Source organism: Schistocerca cancellata, chromosome 1, assembly GCF_023864275.1.
Source record: "Schistocerca cancellata isolate TAMUIC-IGC-003103 chromosome 1, iqSchCanc2.1, whole genome shotgun sequence".
NCBI lineage: Eukaryota > Metazoa > Arthropoda > Insecta > Orthoptera > Acrididae > Schistocerca > Schistocerca cancellata.
In genome coordinates, this window is record NC_064626.1 from 476,261,796 (window position 1) to 476,282,534 (window position 20,739).

General features: G+C 39.9%; 1 protein-coding gene across 1 annotated transcript in view; it reads left to right on the plus strand.

The window, feature by feature from the left end:
• Positions 1–20,739, plus strand: part of LOC126177352 (pleckstrin homology domain-containing family D member 1-like) — a 200,263-nt gene that overhangs the window by 126,976 nt on the left and 52,548 nt on the right. Inside the window, exon 9 of the mRNA XM_049924449.1 lies at positions 17,156–17,342. Coding sequence (XP_049780406.1) covers positions 17,156–17,342 — 187 coding nt within the window. The remainder of the gene's footprint in view (positions 1–17,155; positions 17,343–20,739) is intronic.

Below are 20,739 nucleotides of genomic sequence, written 5' to 3' on the forward strand. Positions count from 1 at the left end.
GTGAAGTCCTCCAGAGACTACTGAACTTGTGGATCAATCTGAAAATAATCAGTTCTCTATCTGTCAAATTCTAAATCTGGGCTCATAGAGAGACTGGAGATGGCATCTGTAATAGAATATTGATGAGAGAGGCAATAATTTCTGAGGAACAGATAATTCAATAACCTGAAGGCCCATCGGTGAAGACTGGGAGCTGTCCATCCAGCAGTCTGGCCTTGTGCCCAAAGAAAGGCAGCAAAGGCTTGTGTTCGGTAACTATGTGTAACTAGTAGCCAGAAAGGAAAGTACGAAATTTATGCACTCAAAAATTGATAGCCAGCACTTCCTTCTCTATCTGTGAATAATATTCTTTGACCATATTTAATGTTTTAGAAATGAATGCTGCACACTTTCCAGAACTGACTGAGAACTTACGGGATAGGATGGCCCCAATATCATGAAGAAAGGCATCCTTTGCTATGCCGTTATGTGTATTGGCCACAAACAGATGAAGACATCACATGGATGGCATATGGTAGCTTGGCCTGTCAAGCGTAGCACCCAGCACCAACACAGTCGTACTACCTTTGCCAAAATGATTTGTAACTAAGACTCATTCATTATTAAAAGAGGCTGACTGTAGGCAAGATTTGAAAGTTTGAAATGCCTGCTGACAAGCCGTGGACCACTGAAAAGAAATACTCTTATAGTGCAACATATATCACAGGTTAAGCAATGTAAGTTGCCCCCAGGAGTAAACCAGGCATAATAGGTAATATTGCCAAGAAACACCTGGAGATACTTCAAAGGTTTGGAAACTTGCATATGATTGTCTCGATGTTGTCCTTTGTGGGCTGTAACTTCTCTTCCCTAAGTTTTGTGCCACTAAATGTGTTGTACATTCCCTGTTAGATTGATCTGGATCTCAGTTTGTTGCCTGAAATCTGAAAATAATTATTTGAATAATATGGATCAAGCATTCATCAAATATGTGGCTTTGAGTATTATAGAGGTCCAGGCCCACAGCCTCTACAGTTGTCAGGATAGCATCATATAGAAATGAGGATCGTATAGAAATGAGGATCTTTCGAATGGCCAAAGGCACTAATGTGACATTATTATCAGTATACTCATTTATTGACCAGAGACATACAGTTGTCTTTCTTTCAAAGCTGCCAACATGTGCAGCAGGCAGAAGGCGCTGACCACACCTATATGAGCTGACACCAGTATGTCTTGCTATTGCTGTCATGGCTAGCTGGTTGCCACAAAAAAAAAAAAAAAAAAAAAAAATAATGGTTCAAATGGCTCTGAGCACTATGGGACTCAACTGCTGTGGTCATAAGTCCCCTAGAACTTAGAACTACTTAAACCTAACTAACCTAAGGACAGCACACAACACCCAGCCATCACGAGGCAGAGAAAATCCCTGACCCCGCCGGGAATCGAACCCGGGAACCCGGGCGTGGGAAGCGAGAACGCTACCGCACGACCACGAGATGCGGGCCCACAAGGACAGCATTGGCCACTTTGGCTCAGTGGCCAACAGTGTGCACTGTGAGTTACCAGTGTGCTCTTGTTTACGTCATAGACAGTGTCCTGGCAAGGTGACCAACAGCTCCGCACAAGGTGGCCTTAGTCGTGGAGAGTTATGTCACTGTGTGTCTGTGTGAGATGGCCCGCAGTGTTGAAGTCAGCTGTAGTCTTACACTTAGAAGAGATGAGGATGGGGGGATGAGGCAGTGGCAGCAGAATTCGTCAGCTGTAGTTGGCAGCGACATCATAGACCGTAGTCATCTCAGTCAACCTAGGATGGAGTGTAACAGATTTGGTCTCTGTACTAGATACCTGCAGCACTGAACGGCAACTGATAACTAAGCTGTGAAAGGTAGGATATATGTACTTGTCCGGCTATGCTAATGATGTTATCCTTCTATGGCCAAATGTGCTCTAGTTTTGTGAGCTTGTCAGCTCTCTTGGTCACTTCAGGATGTCACAATTTCACCTTTCAGACTCTCCTTTGTGCTGTGTCAGTAACTGATTATTACTTTTGCATTTGAGCTGAGCTTTCTTGTGACAACTCACTGTTACAATGATATCCCTCTGTTGTCATTATGTCATTTTGTTATACTACTTGTGTAGGCACTCGGCCCTTACAGAGTGTTGCAGTAGCTTCTGTGTTTGGTTTTACTCCATCAACATTTCTCTCTCACTGTCATTCTGTTTGACCACTGATCTGTTCTGCCTTGTCTCTGGCATTACTGGGGAAGAACTTTAACAATTTATTGTATCCACTTGAAATATTATTCTGGGTGCAACAATCCCTCCTTCCTTTACAAAATTCATATCGTATTTTTCTGCTTGGGGTGTCTCTGAAACAATCTTGTCGTATATATCTGAGAAAAATAATTATACACTGTACATTTTATATATCACTCTGTGCCTACAGAGATGGACCACACAGCTCTTGTGTTGACTCTCAATTCTGTAACATTACATTCTATGTTCAGTCCATTGCACTTATCATCTTAACCTTTAATTAAGTTATCACTAACGCAGTCTTTCATAAATTTACAAGATTCTCTACTAGTTTACACATAATTGCTTAATAAGCCATAGCTCTGTTATCAAACCAAACAATAGGTATCTGTTGTACAGGTAACTGTGAACTGTGTGTACATCTTCATGTAAAACAAAATTAGATTACACAAATTACAATCAGAACCACTACAACACTGGAAGGTGTAACACTTATGGTTATAGTGTTGTTTATGACAGTATTCCTGCATGTGATGGATCATTTTCTCTGCTGTCATTTGTCTTTTCTGTGTTGCTGCAAGTTCATGTAGTGGGCATAGGATGCCAGGTTCAGTGTATTATTCAGGAAGGTTAGGTTTTTTGGTTGGCAGCACCTCAATATCTATATTTACATCTAGAAAATATGTTGCACAAACCACCATACGATGTGTGGTGGAGGATACCCTGTACCACTATTAGTCTTTTCCTTTCCCATTCCACTTGCAAACTGAGTGAGGAAAAATGACAGTCTTTATGCTTCTGTATGAGCTGTGATTTCTCATATCTTATCTTCGTGGTCCTTATGCAATATGTATGTTGTAGTGGCAGTAGAATCGTTCTGCAATCAGCTTCAATTGCTGGTTCTTTAAATTTTCTCAGTAGTATTCCTTGAAAAGTATGTCACCTTTCCTCAAGGGATTCTCATTTGAGTTCCCAAGGCATTTCCATAACACATGTATAACACATGTGAGTTGTTTTAATCTACCACTAACAAATCTAGCAGTCCACCTCTGAATTGTGTCTTTCTTTAATCCAACCTGGTATGGAACCTAAATACTCCAGAAATACTCAAGAATAGGTAGCACTAGTTCCTGTATGCAATCTTCTTTATGAATGAATCACACTTTCCCAAAATTCTCCCAATAAACTGAAGTTGACCATTCACTTTCCCCACCACAATCCTCACATGCTTGTTCCATTTTGTATCGCTTTTGCAGTGGTAACGCCCAGATATTTAAATGACATGACTGTGTCAAGCAGGACATTACTGATGCTGTATCCAAACATTATGGGTTTGTGTTTCCTGCTACTCCGCCTTAACTTCTATTTTTCTACATTTAGAGCTAGCTGCCATTATCACACCCACTAGAATTTTTGTCTGTGTGATCTTGTATCCTCCTATGGTCACTCAGCTTAGCATCTTCCCATACACCACAGCATTATCAGCAAAAAAATTACAGACTGCTGCCCACTCTGTCTACCAGATCATTCATGTATATGATAAGTAATAACAATCCTATCACACTTCCCTGGGACACTCCTGACAGTACCCTTGTCTCTGATGAACGCTCACAGTTGAAGACACTTGAGCATAGTCATACCAGTGACAGTAGCTGGAAGATGGAACATCAAGCCCACTATGTCACAAGCCAAATGATTTATAGTACCGTATTTACTCGAATCTAAGCCGCACTTTTTTTCCGGTTTTTGTAATCCAAAAAACCGCTTGCGGCTTAGAATCGAGTGCAAAGCAAGCGGAAGTTCTGAAAAATGTTGATAGGTGCCGCCACAACTAACTTCTGCCATCGAATATATGTAGCGCTACACAGGCATCCTTTGTACGCACAAAGATAAATACTGGCGCCAAAACCTCTGCGTCAGTAAATAAAATTAAAAAAAAAAATTGGAAGACGAGTTTTTTTTTTTCCGCCCGAGTTTCGACCACTGCTTTTTCATACATTATCCAACGAAGTAAATACAAATTCCGTATTGTTCATCTTCGAATTTCAATGTACTACGAAAATCCGACTGGTAATACTGGGATTTTTGTCAATATGGCCAACTCTACGTTCTGAATTTTTTCCTACCTGTGAGAAGAGATGGTTGCTAATAGGAACCTGATGAAATGTGAATCACATGCAGTATTCTCTTCACCATAAGAACAATACGAATATAAACATTTTGCCATGTATTCTTTCGTGCTTGCTTCTATCTCATTTAAATCCCGTCTGCCAAATAAACTACGAAACTAGAGTGAGACAACAGCAAACGCGGAAGAATATACGTATCGTGTCATGTTTATATTCGTATTACTCTTATGCCTAATAGTGATACAGTCAGAAATGAAGCACGGCAACTGACTAGATTTTTAAATCTAAGATGACTAATTTCTGTGCAGAATTTGATGTACTAAAGAAGCGGCGGCAAAGAGTTTCAAACTGAGAAAAATTTTCGCCAAACTCTCGTTCAGAACATGTTCTATCATACGCAGTCTATTATTTGGTTCTTGTTGATCATTATCAAAGAAAGCAGCAGTGTAAGTAACAACAAATAGCAGTCTCTTGCCATTGTTTCGCTAATGAGACGATTCCTCTCTTTTTTTAATTGTAGGCGGCAGTAGCGCGCACAAAAGCAAGCCATGCCGCGAGCAGCGACAGGCCGTAAACACGCACTATCGAATGCGTCAAACAATGTTCCCAAGAACAACTGCCCCTTGCATGATTATGTACCGGTCTGTACTGTTCTACTTGGGAAGATTATAATACTTTCCCTGTGACATCTCCACAAGTCTTCAATGTCTTCAGTATAGTAATGCATTTTCAGCTTAGAGTGACTGACGTAAACACCTATAACATAGAAAACGGCACTTATCAGATCAAAGCAAAATAAGCAATCGATTCAAACCAGACGAAGCACGTGAAAAAGGAAGGGTATCCGTATAAATACGGACGGAGCGCCTGACGCATAGCAATGGCTACCTGGTAAAGCTTAACTGCTAAGCTTTCGACTCGAACCAAACTACTGTAGCTGTATCGTCATTCATTCGACCGAAATTGTGTCTCTTATTACAATGGATCAACTTTGTTTCGATTTGGAGGTGCGGCCCAAAACTTTTCTCTCCCCTTGAATTTCAAGTCTCAAATTTCAGGTACGGCTTAGATTTGGGAATTTTTTTTTCCTTTATTTCGAGTCTCATTTTTCAGGTGTGGCTTAGATTCGAGTGCGGCTTAGATTCGAGTAAATACGGTATTCTGTTGCCCCACAATTCCATTCTGGTCATTCTGTGTGTGTCCACTCTCTGGCATTGAGTTACTTCAGCTTTTCCCAAGAACAACTGCCCCTTGCATGATTATGTACCGGTCTGTACTGTTCTACTTGGGAAGATTATAATACTTTCCCTGTGACATCTCCACAAGTCTTCAAATCGTGTCAGAATGTATGAGGTATGTGAGAAAAGTAAGGAGACTGATTTTTTTTTATCTCCTAAAGTTTATTAACCTTGCACTTCTGTCAAGCTGTCAAGACTCCTTTGTACACTTCTGTCAAGACTCCTTCTTTCTGCACATCCTGATGCAGTTCCAAAAATGCATCCTGCAATCTACACAGCTCAGTCCTCATTTTCATTGCGTTGAAGGTCGTCTCCAGATTTGAGAGACAGGGTCTGCAAGGCTATTGCTATTATGGCTCTGGTGAGGTGTACAATCATCAGAATCACAATATTTCTCCTGGAAGCCCATGTTGGTAGGCCACCTGAGAGGAAGGAATTTTCATCACTTTCTCTCCTTTTTCCGAAAGATGAGGCTACGTGGAATGAACAACACAACTGCAACATACAATAAAAGTAACTTTCATTGCATTCTCTGACACAATTTATCAACAAAAAATGAGAGAGAAAACAGACCTACCCACTAAAACACGTGATATATAGGATAAAAATAAACTTGTAATACTTTTTGATAAACAAGACAAAAGAAAAATTGGTGTGCAACATAACCGTATAAAGTAATCTAAAAATTTGGTCAAAACCCTAGTTATAAACATGGTCTCATTACTGGCTGGTCCCTTTTTTACCTTTTTAGACCTAGTATCCCATACTGTAAAGGATGTGGTAAAGTGGTAATGCATCCACAGCTCCTGTAAATGACATAATGTGCCCAAAGTGAACTGCAGAAGTTTTTGTAGGCATTTGTACATTAACATTGACTGGCAATGTCTTTTCCACCACTTGGTTACTGTTCATGGTATTGGGTTAAGATTTTCCTCATCTTACACTGAGGTTCATTATCAAAATCAATTGACCAACCATTTATTACCTCATACGGTTGAAGGCTGGTAGCTGTGTGCACTTTGGAATTGTATGTGGAAGTGATGTACTGTTGTGATCACTATTCACATGATAGCTTAACATCTTAGAAATAGCGTGATGAACTGTTTCGCCATGCTCCCATGGGCTTGAGGGTGGAAAGGGCTTGTTCTAAGCATATGAATGTGAAACAATGGACAGAACTGTCTTCTAAAACTGTGCACAAAATTAATGCCGTGATGTGTAATTAAAGTATTTGGAATGTTAAACGTGACAACCAGTTATTCACCATTGTTTGTGCTACCATACTTGCTTGCTTGTCAGAAACTGAAGTCATCACTATGAACCATGAGGAGTGGCCTATTACGCTCAATATGTACCAACTACTCACTGGTGTCCCGTGAAATCAGGCCATGTCAGCTCGAGGGTTTTAGTGCTTGCATGCCCCAGTGCTGTGCCGAGTGGCGCCGGTGCTTTCCACCTCCCTCCCCACTTTCCTCTCATGTAGTGGTTGTAGCTGCATTTGTGTGACAGCGACAGCACTTGCTCTTGCATCGTCTTTGGTGCACTGAAGTATCTGTTCGAAATCTTATTAAATGGGACAATTTTCATCTGTCTTGCGAGCATTCAGCTTGAACAGAAGAGGTTCACATTTAGGTATGCCATTTTGAATGCTCGGTGGGAAGGTCCATATTTGTTTATAAAGTCTGATGGGAAAGCACTGTTCTTAATATGCCGTTCTACTGTAAATATCTAAGTATCGACAATGCGCCGTCACTATGAAAATAAACATTCCTCAACACATGACCTGTCTGTGTGTGTGTGTGTGTGTGTGTGTGTGTGTGCGCGCGCCACAACAAGTGCATTGTCTGGCTCCCTCACCTTCCCAAACCCCACCAGCGCTACAGCAGAGCACAGGTGCTTTTACTGGTGCCGGCAGGCACTCGTGAAGCATCTGAGTTGGTGTGGCCTGTGTTGAATGGTCGTAAAATACACAGTCCTGTCATTTCAAATAGTTTGGACCTTTCTGGTAGACTTTGTAATAGAATTGGTCAGTGACTTAAAGATCAGCCCATTGTGCATGAGGTAACACAGTTTCTAACATATTGCCCAACATTCAGCTTCCTAGTCCTCCAAACTTTTTCAACCACCCACCGTCAGTTGCCCTGGGACCACAAGTACTTTGTTTCTAAACTTCATCCCAGAATGCTATGGGTACCACACCATGTATGCTCCACACCTTGCTGTTGTGCACAATGAGCCATCATGTGTTCTAAATTGTAGCTGTGATCTGAATACCTAACACTAATGTCAGCTATATGTGTTGCTCTTTGCCACTCAGCAATGTTCTTGTCCAGTGCTTGCAAAACTACAATTTTCCTGCTTAAACTATCGATGTTAATAGGCTCTCTCCCTGTTTTGTGCATTACCCTGTAACCAAATTCACTTAACCTTAGTGCCCACCTTGTTAACTTACTTGAAAGGATCTTTTAATCCTAAATCCTATCAAACACTTTGACATGGCACGATCTGTGCAACTTTAAACTTTTGGCCATACAAATAAAAACAGAAGTTGTCTGGAAGTACATGTTACTGGATGTTTCTTGTCATCAATACTCTTCTTGCAATCCATTGCACCACCACATTGCTCGCATCACAAGACAAAATGAATTCCTTTTCGAAGTTGGAAAGTACTAAAACTGGAGCTAATGCCAATGTCTGTTTCAAGATATCAAATACTGGTTGACATTTGGTAGACCATTTAAACTTAGCTCCTTTCTTAAATAACTGGTTCAAAGGCTCAGCAATCTCAGCAAAATTTTTGATGATTTTTGTATCACAGTTACAAAGGCCTAAAATGATTCCAGTTGTTTAGCTGTCTGTGGTGGCAAGATCTTCCTCACTGCCGATACTAACTAGGGGTCAGTTTTTACCCCTTCATGACTGATCATACACCCAAGATAGTGTACTTCTGTTGCCGCAAAGTGACATTTATAAGTACCCAGTGTTAGCTGTGCTGTTCACAGTATTTCAAACTCCTCCTCTGCTCAACAAAATTGTTCCTCCATGTCCTTCAAAAACACTGTGATTTGTCTAGATAAAGCACACGTTGTTTCATCCAACAATCTTTGAAAACTAGCTGGTGCAATCATGCTTCCAAACAGTGTTTGATAGTACTAGAAATGGTCTCAGCAGACAGTAAAAACGGTCTTTGCCTGTTCCTTCTTGTTACTTCTAGTTGTTGTTATCCACTTTTCAAAACCATTGTCAAGAAATATTCGCACTGACTCAAGTTTCCAGAGTTTCTGCTATGTTCAGTATGGATGCGTTGTTTCCCTTGGTATCTTGTGCTGCGTGACTAGCGCCACTAGTAATGGACCATTTGGATTAAATGTGTACATGAACTGCAGTAACAAGTCTTCCATCACTTTCCTATTGTTTCCTTTTTTTATGTGATGCAGATGCATTGAGGGTTTGCTTGTGGCAAAGGTATTCACGTGAGCTATGTGCATCATTTTCCTGTAGGAGGTCTTAAATAGTAATCATCCACCCGTTTGGCAGACTTTGTCCGGAACCATAAAACTCTGTCCCTTTCACTGAAATGTACTACACTTCTGCATATAAAGCAGTGTGACTTATCCAATTCCTCATTGCTTTCCAATGACTCTACACCCTATGTAACCTATATCATGGAGACCTCAGACTTTTTATGTCCATGAGTTCCAGACTACAACTGACACATAAGTATCTGTGTCCATCAAAAAATTTATGTTCTGTACAATTTACTGTGAATAGTAAGTATCATTCCACCTCTGAATATGTTTTTGCAGTCCTTTCCTGTCTCTGACAGACAAGGCACTCCTGTTCCTATGTAATTAATGTTTACTTGGACATTGTTTATACCGGCAATCACACACCTAATGTCTACCTTTTTACATCACACACAACATTTCGGCTGATGACATTGCTTTCATGTGGCCCATATGCCCACACCTATAACACACTACCTCGGAGGAGAAAATGCTATGGTCACTCTGTCTCCAAGTAGCAATGTCTATTTTTCCCCTGATATGTGGTGATACTAATTTTTCTGATGTGTGAAGATCTTAATAGCAGGAGACAAATCATTTATGTTCTCTACCCTGACTGTTCTTGACATGTCTGCAGAAATGCTGCTCACAAATACATCTGAAGTCCTATTTTCCGTCTCGTGTGTGATGACTCTGTCAGTCTCTGCATTCTGCATCTGTTCATAAGTATGTGTGTTAACCATCCTAATCTTGTCCGAGAAGGGCTCCACTGATTTGCTGTTTTTCTGCAACAGCCCACTGAGTTTCTCCATAAAAAACCTGTGACAGTTTAGCTTATGATGAGTGCTGGACAATTCTGTTGGCCAGCTCATCAGATATTGCACCTTACTCATGATACACTATGTACATACTTCCAATATTTGCTAACTGTAACCTTGCCATATTTAAGGAAGTTTAATCAGCCCAGTTTAGTGGCAGCATTCACACCACTAATAAAAAACACACACACATTCCAGTCATTTTCCCCAAGAAAGGAATTGTTTAATTAGCTGTTAAGGGATTAATGGAAGCAAATGCTATATCTAAAGAAGCTTTCATCTCCCCCAAATCAGATTGTGGTTGCCCATTAATGGTCTCCAACACTGCAACTTTCGTTAGTAATGCTGGGGTGTAGTTTTCCTTCTTTTCCTGCTGTTGTTTATTTTGTAAGATTTGTTGTGGGTGTTACACCAGCACTAGCAGGAAGTTACATCCCAGGCCAGTATAACAGGGCAATATTTTGCCCACCCCAATATACAGCCAGATGAAAGTAGTATTACCTTTATCCTCTCTTCTCAGAGTAGTTTTTTGGTGGTCTGGATCCTTCCGTGCCACCTCCTTGTCGATCCAACTCCGGTGAAGATTCTTGGAATGATTCCACAAGTTCTCTCTACTACACTACTAAATAAATAGCCACACCTCTGACAAACATGGGTATATTTCACCCAACATTTTCACTGTTACCTGTTGATCCAATTGTGGTGAAGATTCCTGGATTGCTTTCGCAAGTTCTCTCTACTGTGCTACTAAATAAATAGCCACACTTCTCAAAAACAGGGGTAATATTTCGCCCAACATTTTCACTATTACTTTTCTCAACACAACTAACAATTGCTACGGTAATACCACTCTCTTGAGTACATTCAAACGTCCGTACATGTGTACTGTAGGACCTGAGAGAAAAACCAGAAAATCAACTACCGCTCTTCAGTTGTTCATTACGTCGTTGTCGGTGTGTCATTTACTCCATGGCTCTTGGATACATGCACTTGCTGCACCATGGCACAAATGACTCCCAGACGACCAGTGACTGTAATACCATTTTTACTTGTCTCTTCTTGCCGGCTCAACCACTGCTCCACATTAACTGCATGCAAGAAAGGAAAACACACAGTTTCTCTTTCCCATTACATTTATCCTTATTCAATTTATTCGCAAGCATCTCTTGTCAATGGCTTTCCAGTTGTCTGTTGTGGTGTTTACAAATATCCTGAAACACTACAATGCATCATGCAGCTTCCTCTGTTTGGCTGTAGTTCTCAGCATTGTGGCTCCCTTTCAAGGCTTCAACTATTTCATGCAAAGTTGCTGCAGAGTTCTGGCATTTGTGTAACTTCCATGTGGTGTTACACAATAAACAGTGGAGAAACTGTACCTCAAATGCACAGACAAGAGACAAACTACATTACTCCTTGCACTGAATCATTACCCAGTGTCATTCTGTACACTGCTGTGCCTCATGATCAAGCCTTCTGAACTTCCTACATGTATTCAACACAGCCTGAATACACAACAATTCATCTCGAGACAAATTACTATATGGGTAAGTAAAGAAATACAAAAAAGAGGTCAATAAAAGACAGTCTCGAGGTCAACAAAAGACATTCATTCATCACACTGCATAGCAACAGACATCGGCAAATGATGCTGTAGACATACACGTGTCATACCATACATAGTCTCTCTACTGCTGGTGGCCACTCGATAACACCAGATATAGAGCACTGGGGCTGTGGCCTCTACAGTTGTCAGGATAGGATCATGATGAATGTGGTGGTGAGATCTGTGGAACACCTGGAGATGACAGTAAGACATTATTATCAAAATAAACATTTAGTGTTATCAAAATAAACATTTATTGATCATAGGTACACAGTTGTCTTCCTTTGTGACTGCCAGCAATGCAGTTGGCAGAAGGGTGCTGGTCATGCTGGTAGGCATTGACAGCAACATTTCTCAGTTGCTATGGTGAGGCAGGTGCTCACTTGAGTGCTTTGTGAGGTCATGGCAAGCTAGATGTAACGAGGAGGCTGTTGCCCATGCCACCTCAGTGGATAGCACTGTACCAGGGCATTCTCATTGACGTAGGTGGTGTGGTTGTGCATGAGGTACCTGTAGTGATGGAGTCCTGCATCAAGACCTCTCTGTGAGAGACTGGACTGCGATGCTGGAGTCTACTCATAGCTGCAAGTTCACAGGCAACAATTATTGCACTCGTCTGAAGCAGTAGTGCTTGACCAGCTTGCCAAGGATCATCAGTGAGGCCTGCAGGATCCTCGTGTTGCAAGGCACCAAAGTCTTCCCATCAGCGGAGGCCCGAATAAGGCAGCAGCAACTTATGGTAGCAGATATAGTGTGCATTAGTATCGTAGATCATAGTCATCTCGGTAAACTGTGTATGGAGAGTCACCAGTGCTGCATTAGTACTAGTTAGCTGCAACACTGAACTACAACAGAGAACTAAGCTGTGGTAGTGAAGATATATGTATTTTTTGGGCTACACCAATGACATTATCCTTCTATAGCGATGTGACTGAACATGCCCTACTTTCCTGAGTTCATCAGTGCACTCGATCACTTCAGGATGTTGCAACTTCATCTTTCAAATGCTCTTTCCTGCTGTGTCAGTAACTGAGTAGTTAATCTTGCATTCGATCAGAGCTTTCTTGTGACATTTTGTATAGTCACCATTATGTCGATATCCGTTTGTTGCCAAGATCTCATTTTGTCACATTGCTTGCTTGAGTACTGAGCCCATTGAAGGCGTTGGAATAGTTTCCATGTTTGTTGTTACGTTTCTCTCTTGCTGATATTCCATCTGCCTGTTGACAATTTATACTCTTCCTCTAGTGTTGCCATAGAAGAACTTACACAGTTTTTCAATATCCATCCATAATATTATTCTGGGGCCAACAACACTCTCGTTATTGTGTATGGTGTCTGTTCTTACAGACATGTCTTAAATAACAGACACCACATATTTATGATTCCTTAACCATTTCTACATATGATGGAAGAGGGGGGGGGGGGGGGGTGCACTACAGAAGTATAGTGTGTGACAAATTGGGAATTTAGATTGAGCAGGAAACATGTTCAGATAGCTGAAGTAGTTGAGATAACTGTTCACGTAAAATGGGAAATCCAGGTTCGAGTCCCAGTCTGACACAGATTTCCACTTGTAGCCATTGAATCACACTACAAGAAAGCAAAAGAATGCACCTCAAAGGAATTACCCAAATGGGACAGAAATTGGTAGATGTGATTTACATGTATAGACAAACAAATGATTACAATTTCAGAAAAATAGGATGATTTATTGAAGAGAAAGAATGTCACAAACTGAGCAAATTATTAACACGTTGGTCCACCTCTGACCCTTATGAAAGGAGTTATTTGTCTTAGCAATGATTGATAGAGATGTTAGATGTCTTCCTAAGAGATATTGTGCCGAATATTGTCCTATATGTGTGTCAGATTGTCAAAATTGTGAGCTGGTTGTAGGACCTTGCCCATAATACTCCAAATGTTTTCAGTTAGGGAGAGATCTGGTGACCTTGCTGGCCAACGTGCAATTGTGCTATAAGGGTACTGCGAATGACAACGAAAGGGGTCCTGTTATGAAAAGAAATGCCAGCCCGAACCTGGTTGTTGGGCCATATGGTGGGCGACAGTATCCCACTGCTTTCCAGAATGTCTCAAGACATGTCTTCAGCCTGGAATCTCTTTGACTAGAGTAGAATTGTCTTCAGTGATTAGTCTCATTTCAGATTGAGGTATGACGACAAGTGGTACATTGATTATATTCTACACCCCATCTTGTTGCCTTTCATGGCAAGCCATCCTGTCCTTTCATTTCAGCAGGCTAATGGCTGCCTGCACACAGTACAAATTATTACCACTTGCTTTCGTTCTTGCTAAACCCTGCCTTGAATGTGTGGAGCATTATGAGCAGGGCCTGCCAACCAGTTCGGGATTTTGATGATCTACTACACCAATTGGACAGAATTTGGCAGGACATCCCTCAGGAGAACATCCAACAAATCTATCAGTCAATGCTGAGCCGAATAACTGCTTGCACAAGGGCTAGAGGTGGACCATAGTTATTGACTTGTTCACTCCCTGAAGCTGTTTCTCTTGAATAAATCATCCAATTTTATCTTAAATTGTAATCATTTGTTTGTCCCTACATGTACATCATGTCTACCGATTTCCATTACATTCAGATAATTCCTTCATGATGTGTCATTTTTGTCTTAGAGTGTAATGTCCTTGTCACATATGTCAGAGATTGTATTTCAGTGCCATCATGCGGTTGATGTCGCTAATTCTTTTTCATCACATATATAAACCGCTGTAGAATGACACATATAATAATAATATCTATATGCCTTGACAGCATTTCATGACACATCTTCAATGTGGCTGCATTATAGGTCTGACTTATTGCGGGAATCACGCTAACTGCTATGAGCAGTGATGATGGTGTACAGGGGAGCACTATGGAAGGAGTGTGTGATATGTTGGGAATTTGGGTCAGATGGAAAATTTATTTGGATAGTCAGAGCAGTTAAGATGACCACTTATGTAAAGTCGGAAATCGTGGTTCGATCCCTGGTCTGGCACTAATTTTCACTTTACAACATCAAATTTTAGATTTCAGTGACCTCATGTGGCTGACATCAGTAATTCTTTTTCATCAAATATGCTCTCAGTTTATGATAACATTTACTGCCTTGCACTTGTGAGCAATTTCAAGATATTATTCTCAAACTTCGTTTTTAGCGTATTTTCGTAATGCTTGTTGCATTTCAGGTAATCTTTTTATAAATTCTGAACATTTTTTTATCAAGCAGAATTTTATAGTCCACATAATATTGCAAAATATACCAACAGGATAATTTTGCAAATTTTATTCTGTCAAGGTTTCATTCATGACAACATATATGACTTTACAGAAGGCAAACTGAGAGGCGGCAAGCAAGTTGTGCACAGAGTGAGTTTTTATAGTATGCCATTTTCTCAAAATTTTTGAAAGATCAAAATAATTAAACTGGACTTAAAATTAAAGACAAGTTGTTAATCTTGTTTTTTTTTGTAGATAGTTGTTATTACAACATATTTATTTCTGTCACAAAATGTATCTTGAGTCGTTGACTGTTTCTAAACATTGTTAAAGTGTGGTCCATTCACGTCATCATAACAGTTTAATACTATGCTAGAAACTCTTGTAATAGGCAGAAAAAAGAATAGTTTTTAATTAGCTAATGATATTTTAAATCTTGCTAGGGCTTTCACTCTTGGAACTAATGTTGTTGTCAGTGTACACTGTTTGTCAGAGTAAATTACTGATCATGTTAACCTCACTGCCTTCTTCTAGTTCATTGGCTTGAAGTCTTGTTTTGATGACCTCAACATGTTGGTCATAGACTCTCTTTATTTTCCTACTCTGGTATTAGAAGCCAATATATTTTATATATAACATTTGTTATCCTTTTATGAATGATCCAAAATGAGTGTGTTCTTTCAGGTACAGTTTTGTGTAATTTGCAGTGTTTCACCATGCTAGTAGCTTTTCTTAGTTGTAACCATGCAGAAACATTGAGATACGTATCAAGAAGCTACATGTGATGTGTTTGAGTGTTAAATAGTTGTTGACCTTGCTGATTGAGAATGAAACTATGACTGATGTATCAATTTAACAATTATACCCTCTTTCATCATGACAATGGTGATGTGTCAGGGCATGAAACGCCTGAGCCTCACCTGTGCATTTTGACATGAATTAACAGAGGTGCACTACATGTGTGGTGGTGGTGTCTATCTTAGTAGCAAGGACCCGGTCCTTGATGGTATGGCTGCTCACCAGCTGTAGTCCAGCATTGGATTGGTGAGTGGTCTACTGCACCAAGCAAGGCCCATCTGTTCACTGTTGCAGTCTGTGACAATTGGCAGTGACCTATGTCTTCACTTGTGTATGCCTATTTCAGTTGACTTTTTTAATAACAGTTTTCTCCATATCGAGAAACTTATCATACTTTCTTAACATAATTGTATGTGAGTAACCCTGTGCCTTGGTAACCTTGACCTTGGAATGTCCCATGTGTCAGGCATGCATGATCTGACCTTAATTAAATTTGCTGATAACATGAATGAAAAATTACTGTCCTTTATACTTTATACCAGTAGGATATATATCAGGATTTTGCTTAAATTGAGAGTAGTTATGTGTAGCACCATAGCGGAAAGCAGAAGACAATTGTATCTAAATCGCTTTACAAACTTAGCCATTGGCTTAATCTTCTGAGGAAATACTGTCAGAAGCTGATGGCGCCGTCGCCAAAGCCTTTTGACAGCCACTGCGTGGTGGTAGTGGGGATGCCACCACCTCATTACCCTCTTCTTCATCACTTTCCGGCGAAAGCGAAAGACATGCCTCTGTGCTCGTGTTGAGGGCCTCATCATCATCCGCCTCAACCTTAACAGGTCCCACAGGCTTACAATGTATTGTATGGCAGTCAGCACGTACAGCTTTCAATCTAGAAACCAATGCCTCATCACCAATTTTGAACTCATTGGAAACAAAAATTATATTTGCCCTGGTGACAGAAGCACACCATTGTAATTGCAAATATACTGAATTCAAACAATGGAAAATCCAGGATGGATTGTTATACTAAAATTAAAGTTTTACAACTACAAACTTGAATCAGCAGTGTCTAAATAATTAATTTACTGAGTTCTGATTTTATTATCACTTTGATAATGAAACAATCTTTGAAGCCCCAAATATTGAGCCACCATTGTGGTATATCATTCCATACTATTTATATTAGTCAATATATAAAAATAGTACAAAGAATGTATAAAATGTCTGTTGCAGACAGTTTGTGATCCACACATATTTGTTCTTGTATTTTATGTGGGGTTGCGTACCTATATGAAAAGATTTAATAACAACAATGTTATGAAAAGTATAGATCGCTATTCACTATATAGAGAGTCTGGCCAGTGGTCATGTGTGTTTTGAGTTTTGCATGTCTGGATCTGTGTGTGTTTTCTATGTTAGAAGGAGGCCTGTCTGCAGTTCAACATCTCTCCTATATGGTGTGTAGCAATCTTCCCATTTCATAATATTGTCATTGAAAAGATATAAAATATTATCCGCATTGGATTGCTTTGCTCTTTATATTAAACAATTCTCTGTTTTTTTTCCCTTTCTTTCCAGGATCTGCTAACACAAAAGGATCTTCCAGAGTCAGATTTGTTGTTAGAAATGTCTGCTCGTATAGATGCTGAAAAACAGTTAAAACTTGCTCAAGATTCTGTTTACAAGCTTGAAGGAGCTCTTGAGACAGAAATTAACCCTGTAGACTTGCGCACAAAAATTTTGCCTGATGTGAAAAAGTTGCGACGTAAGTCATAATGTTATCTGAATTTCTCTCCTCGTAACTCTAAACTTGTGTTATTGCATGATCATATTGTTTTGTAATGATATGAATGCAATATATTTTTTCTCCTATGGCTTATGTTACTATTAAAATAAAAAAATTAAATTCTTAAATATGTACTGCATGAACCATAACTACAGTTTCTACTTTACACGACTGCTACGGTCGCAGGTTCGAATCCTGCCTCGGGCATGGATGTGTGTGATGTCCTTAGGTTAGTTAGGTTTAACTAGTTCTAAGTTCTAGGGGACTGATGACCATAGATGTTAAGTCCCATAGTGCTCAGAGCCATTTGAACCATTTTTCTACTTTACAGTATTTTGCGTGCAGTTGTTATTGAACCATTATAAAGAGTCGCTCTTTTAGACACAAATCTTTAAAATTAAAAGACAAAATTTTATTTGGCTTGTATTAATTGTGGCAGGTGGAGACTATATAATATACAGAATTGGATAAACAGTAGAAACTAACACATAATATTATGTTGGATTGCTTTGGACATATAGAACAGCTCAATTCCTCCTAGAGATTGATGTAAATTATATACAACAATATAAGGAAAAGGTAGATAGGAACTTACCATAAGGTGACACATTATTAAGTTGCAGACAGGCACAATTAAGACACTTACACATTAGCTTTCGGCCACAGCCTTCATCACAAGAAGAAAGACAAGCAGAAACACACATCATGCATTAACACAAGCAAGCACAACTTGTGCACACATAACCGCCAACTGTGGCAGTTCATACCAGAATGTGTGTGTGTGTGTGTGTGTGTGTGTGTGTGTGTGTGTGTTTTAAATACACAGGATTATCTAAAATGATTTTTATAAATGTCCAGTTTACAAAAGGCATTCAGTACAATTTTTCATTGTTGTTTAGCAAAGACAACACAAATGTACTGAGTATTGAGCCAGATTTGTGACTGGATTGAGGACTTCCTTGCAGACAGAAACCAACGTCTCATACTTAACGATTGACAGGTGCAAGTATAATTTTGGGAAGTGTTACAAGTCTGTTGCTGTTTACAATTTCTGTTAAATATCTGGTGCCTAATGTCAGATTTGTAGGAAGGTTGCAATGCCAGAAGACTAGTAAAATGCAGAAAGACCTGTAGAGGACCAACGGATAATGCAGAGACAGGGAGCTGACCCTGAATGTAAATAAATGTAATATACTGTGTGCAAATAGGTGGAGAGATACACTACTGTTAAATTACACTACAACAGTATTGTAAAATGTGTAGGAGTAACCGTCCAGAGTGAACTGGACTGAAATGACCCAATGAAACAAATAGTACAAAAGGAGATGCCAGGCTGAAATTCATTGGTAGAATCTTAAAGAAATGTGATTTATCCATGAAATAACCGATTAACAAAACACTCACTTGATCGATTCTTGAATACTGCTCACCTGTCGGTGACTCTTACCAGGTTGAATTATTAGAAGAGATAGAGAAGATAGACGATTCAATGAAGACATCTCCAAATGTTGGTATACCATCAAGAAAAGTAAACTACGTTGTGGAAGGGTACCTCTGACAGAGAGGTAGATACAGACTTACACCATGGCTGCTGTGGATCTCTCTTAAGTCAGAAAACAAATTGGTAAGAATTCCTCAAAATCCAAAAATAAACATAAAAAAATCATCAGAACAGAAAAATGTAAATTAAAGCACACAATGCTGATTGCAATTGATAGAGACTTCATAAAAAATTATTACCAGAAACTACTGCAATAAATTTAAAGAACAGCTCCATAATTATCAAGCCCACAAGTTTATGCTTCAGGCATGCACATGGAACACTAGGGGAAAAAAAGTGTGATCTTATAGCAGGCTATTTTCAAAACTTACTAAATTGTGAAAGTCCCATTTACCAATTCTTTTTTGAGAGATCTACCACTAGCTGGACTGATCACCTCTCACATTCAAATAAATGAGACAAATAATGCACAACTTGAGGAACACTAAGACACAAGGAAAAGACTGAATAATTGCAGAAATGTTGAGAGTAGGTGTCTGCGTACTGATTCAGAAATATTACAGGACATCTGGTGTAGTGAGAAAATCGCTAAAGAGTAGTGACTGGCATATTGTGATGAGCCAGTTGTTCAGCCACCATTGAGCAGACGTTTTCAGTTGGTGAGAGATCTGCAGAATGTGCTGGCCAGGACAGCAGTCTAACATTTTCTGTATCCAGAAAGGCCCGTACAGGACCCGCAACATGTGATCGTGCATTATCCTGCTGAAATGTAGGGTTTCGCAGGGATCGAATGAAGGGTAGAGCCACGGGTCGTAACACATCTGAAATGTAACGTCCACTGTTCAAAGTGCCATCAATGTGAACAAGAGGTGACGGAGACGTGTAACCAATGGCACCCCATACCATCACGCCGGGTGATACGCCAGTATGGCGATGACGAATACACGCTTCCAATGTGCGTTCACCGCGATGTCACCAAATACGGATGCAACCGTCATGATGCTGTAAACAGAACCTGAATTCATCTGAAAAAAATGATGTTTTGCCATTTGTGCACCCAGGTTTGTCATTGAGTACACCATCTCGAACTGTTCATACAGATGGTTGTTGTCTTGCAAACGTCCCGAGATGTGGATGCACGATCCGTTACAGCCATGCGGATAAGATGCCTGTCATCTCGACTGCAAGTGATATGAGGCCATTGAGATCCAGCACGGCGTTCCGTATTACCCTCCTGAACCCACCGATTCCATATTCTGCTAACAGTCATTGGATCTCGACCAGTGTCGCGATACGATAAACCACAATCACGATAGGCTACAATCCGACCTTTATCAAAGTCGGAAACTCCTTACACGAGGCATCACAACAATGTTTCTCCAGGCAACGCCGGTCAACTTCTGTTTGTGTATGAGAAATTGGTTGGAAACTTTCCTCATGTCAGCACATTTTAGGTGTCACCGCCGGCACCAACCTTGTGTGAATGCTCTGAAAAGCTAATCATTTGCATATCACAGCATCTTCTTCCTGTCAGTTAAATTTCGCGTCTGTAACAAGTCATCTTCGTGGTGTAGCAATTTTAATGGCCAGTAGTGTACAAAGACTTTCTCTTACTTTCAGTTAGCTATAAAGTCCTCTCAAAAGCCTTACTTACTCAATTAGAAAAACAGACTTCATAATTGGGCAATATCATTCACAAAACAAATTCGAAACCTAAAAATAATCATCCAAATTCACAAAATTAAACAGACAGTGGTCATTTTTGTTGATTTCAAAAAAGCATATGCTTCTGTAGACAGACTGGCAGACAAACACTGTTTAATGTGCTAGAAACATTTCAAGGTAGAAAGAGGTCAAACAAAAACTGACCAACAC